At 45.3% G+C, this 2,189-nt stretch overlaps 1 protein-coding gene across 1 annotated transcript in view; it reads right to left on the reverse strand.

Annotated features, from left to right (window-relative positions):
• prex1 (phosphatidylinositol-3,4,5-trisphosphate dependent Rac exchange factor 1) overlaps positions 1 to 2,189 on the reverse strand; it is an 84,353-nt gene that overhangs the window by 15,615 nt on the left and 66,549 nt on the right. Inside the window, exons 25-26 of the mRNA XM_022757486.1 lie at positions 1,703 to 1,988; positions 759 to 974 (exon numbers count right to left, since the gene is read on the reverse strand). Of these exons, the coding sequence (XP_022613207.1) occupies positions 759 to 974; positions 1,703 to 1,988 (502 nt within the window). The remainder of the gene's footprint in view (positions 1 to 758; positions 975 to 1,702; positions 1,989 to 2,189) is intronic.

Genomic DNA, 2,189 nt, shown 5'->3' on the forward strand with positions numbered 1-2,189 from the left:
CCGCGCCCCAAACATGGCCTGTATATACACCAGCCACCACACCAACAACCAATAACTATCATCTTTAGTGGGTGCCGTGGAGGTTGGCGGCTCAGTGGAGGCACGGCCCATGAACCCGTGCACACCACACACTCCTCACACACACACACACACACACACACACACACACACACACACACACACACACACACACACACACACACACAAACACACACACACAAGCATGCACACACACGCACACACACACAGAAACATCTGAATGAACTCGCAATAAGTAAATGACATAACCAGATCTGACCAAAACATTTTGAAGTAATTTTTAGCCCTCCATCTGGGTTAAGATGCCAACATCTGGAATGAGTTGTAGCCTCCGAAGGGGGGAAATGAGCAGCATTATAGGTTTGTGGAGTAACGAGGGAGTTCGAAGGTTGTTCGTGTTTTATAGAGTCCAGGGTTAGAAATCTAGGTGTGAGACAAAGGTGTCCCATGTCTCCTTTCTTGTGTTTTATAAAGACGCTGCTATACCAGGTGAGTATGGATTTTTCCACCAGCACAAACAGTTAATTATAATTTATATCAGGCAGCTTATTGAGAAAAAAGGAAAGACATTATTCTACATTATTAAATTCAAATGGATTTTTCTTTTATGAAGCTACTCAAGTCCCATTTTCTAAGACTGAGAATTTTCCAGGTTGCATGTTACTTTCAGTAACTTGAGTCTGTTTGATTCATTAGGGACACAGTCTTTGACCAGTTACCTGTAGGAGTCCCTGTAGCTCATTGTGTCGTGACCCGAGTCCTCCTGGTCCTCCTCGTTCACCTTGAAGCAGACTCTTTTAATCCCGCCTTGCTCCACTTTGTCCTGGTCGCAGCCGTCCTCGCAGGGGGCCAGAGATGGCTGACTTGGCTCGTAGACCGGAGGCTCGCCGCCTTCCCCCTGGAGCTGCGTGGGCTCGGTGATAGACGACAAGAGGCTAAAGAAAAAAGGAGTTTTATTCCAAACATGAGATATTTGTGCAGTATATTCTAAATATTTTTAAATGTATACATATCTTTAGGGATATAAAGCATCTTGGAATCATCAGGACACTATTATTCTTATATTCATATTATAATACACTGTGCATAGACGCCTTTGCTACCAAACATCTATTCATTCACGCTGTCACACCCCTTCCTCGGCACGGACACACAATATGTGTCTCTTTCTCTTGATGTTATCCTGGCCTCACTCCCTGTTCCTGTACTGGGGCCCGGCCCGTAAATATTTTGGGCCTGAAGAATGTTCCTTTTGTAAATCCTCGGCTTTAAACAAGGCAAAGGGCAGACAGACAAAGAGAGGCTGACGAACAGCCTCAGGAGGCTGCTGTGGGGATAACAGCTCCGAGCTTTTCATGCAGAGATCTCTAAATGTCACTGTGAAGGCTACGAAAATAGTCAACTCACATATAAACACCAGTGGAATGACAATATTTGATAACGTCACCAGGGTGTTAGAGCTAAAAATATTGTCTGAATGGATATGAGTAAACACTTTTCTTTTTATTTGATAGATGACACCTTTCAGTGGAGGTAGAGATGAGAGATAAATATGGAATAGGCCAAAAGAAAAACAATAATATCCATATTTATATTTAAAAAAAAGGTTTAAAGCTTTTCAGTTGCACAGGATCAATGTGTTTATATAAACTATAAGACTTACACATCGATCTGAGCGACGTACTGCCTCATTTCCCTCACAGCAACGTCCAGCCGGCTGTACAAGTGAATGTAGGCATCCTGTGTCTCTGTGTCTTCCTGTTTGAGCAGGAAGCTCAGCCCGCCTTCTCCGTGGACACTGCGGCGACTGTCCGTCAACCCCTCGCCTCCGTCCACGGCCGCATCCCCACCGCCATCCGCCTCGTCCCCTTCCAGGCCGGAACAGTTCCACGAGGGAGCTCCCATGCTGGTCACACAGTGTTGGGTGTGGGACATGGGGTTCAGTTGGGCTACAGAGGAGAGGAGAGGAGAGGAGAGGAGAGGAGAGGAGAGGAGGAGGAGGAGGAGGAGAGGAGATAAACAACGTTAGCAGTGGCTGGATGAAAAAGATTTCACTCTGGCAATTATATCTACCCCAGATGTTCAAAGCCTATGAAGTAACTCTCTTGTCTGTTCTCCATTTGGACTTGATGAAAAAAAAAAAAAAAACT

This window comes from Seriola dumerili, unplaced genomic scaffold (assembly GCF_002260705.1).
Source record: "Seriola dumerili isolate Sdu_G_001 unplaced genomic scaffold, Sdu_1.0 BDQW01000278.1, whole genome shotgun sequence".
In the NCBI taxonomy this organism is placed as follows: domain Eukaryota; kingdom Metazoa; phylum Chordata; class Actinopteri; order Carangiformes; family Carangidae; genus Seriola; species Seriola dumerili.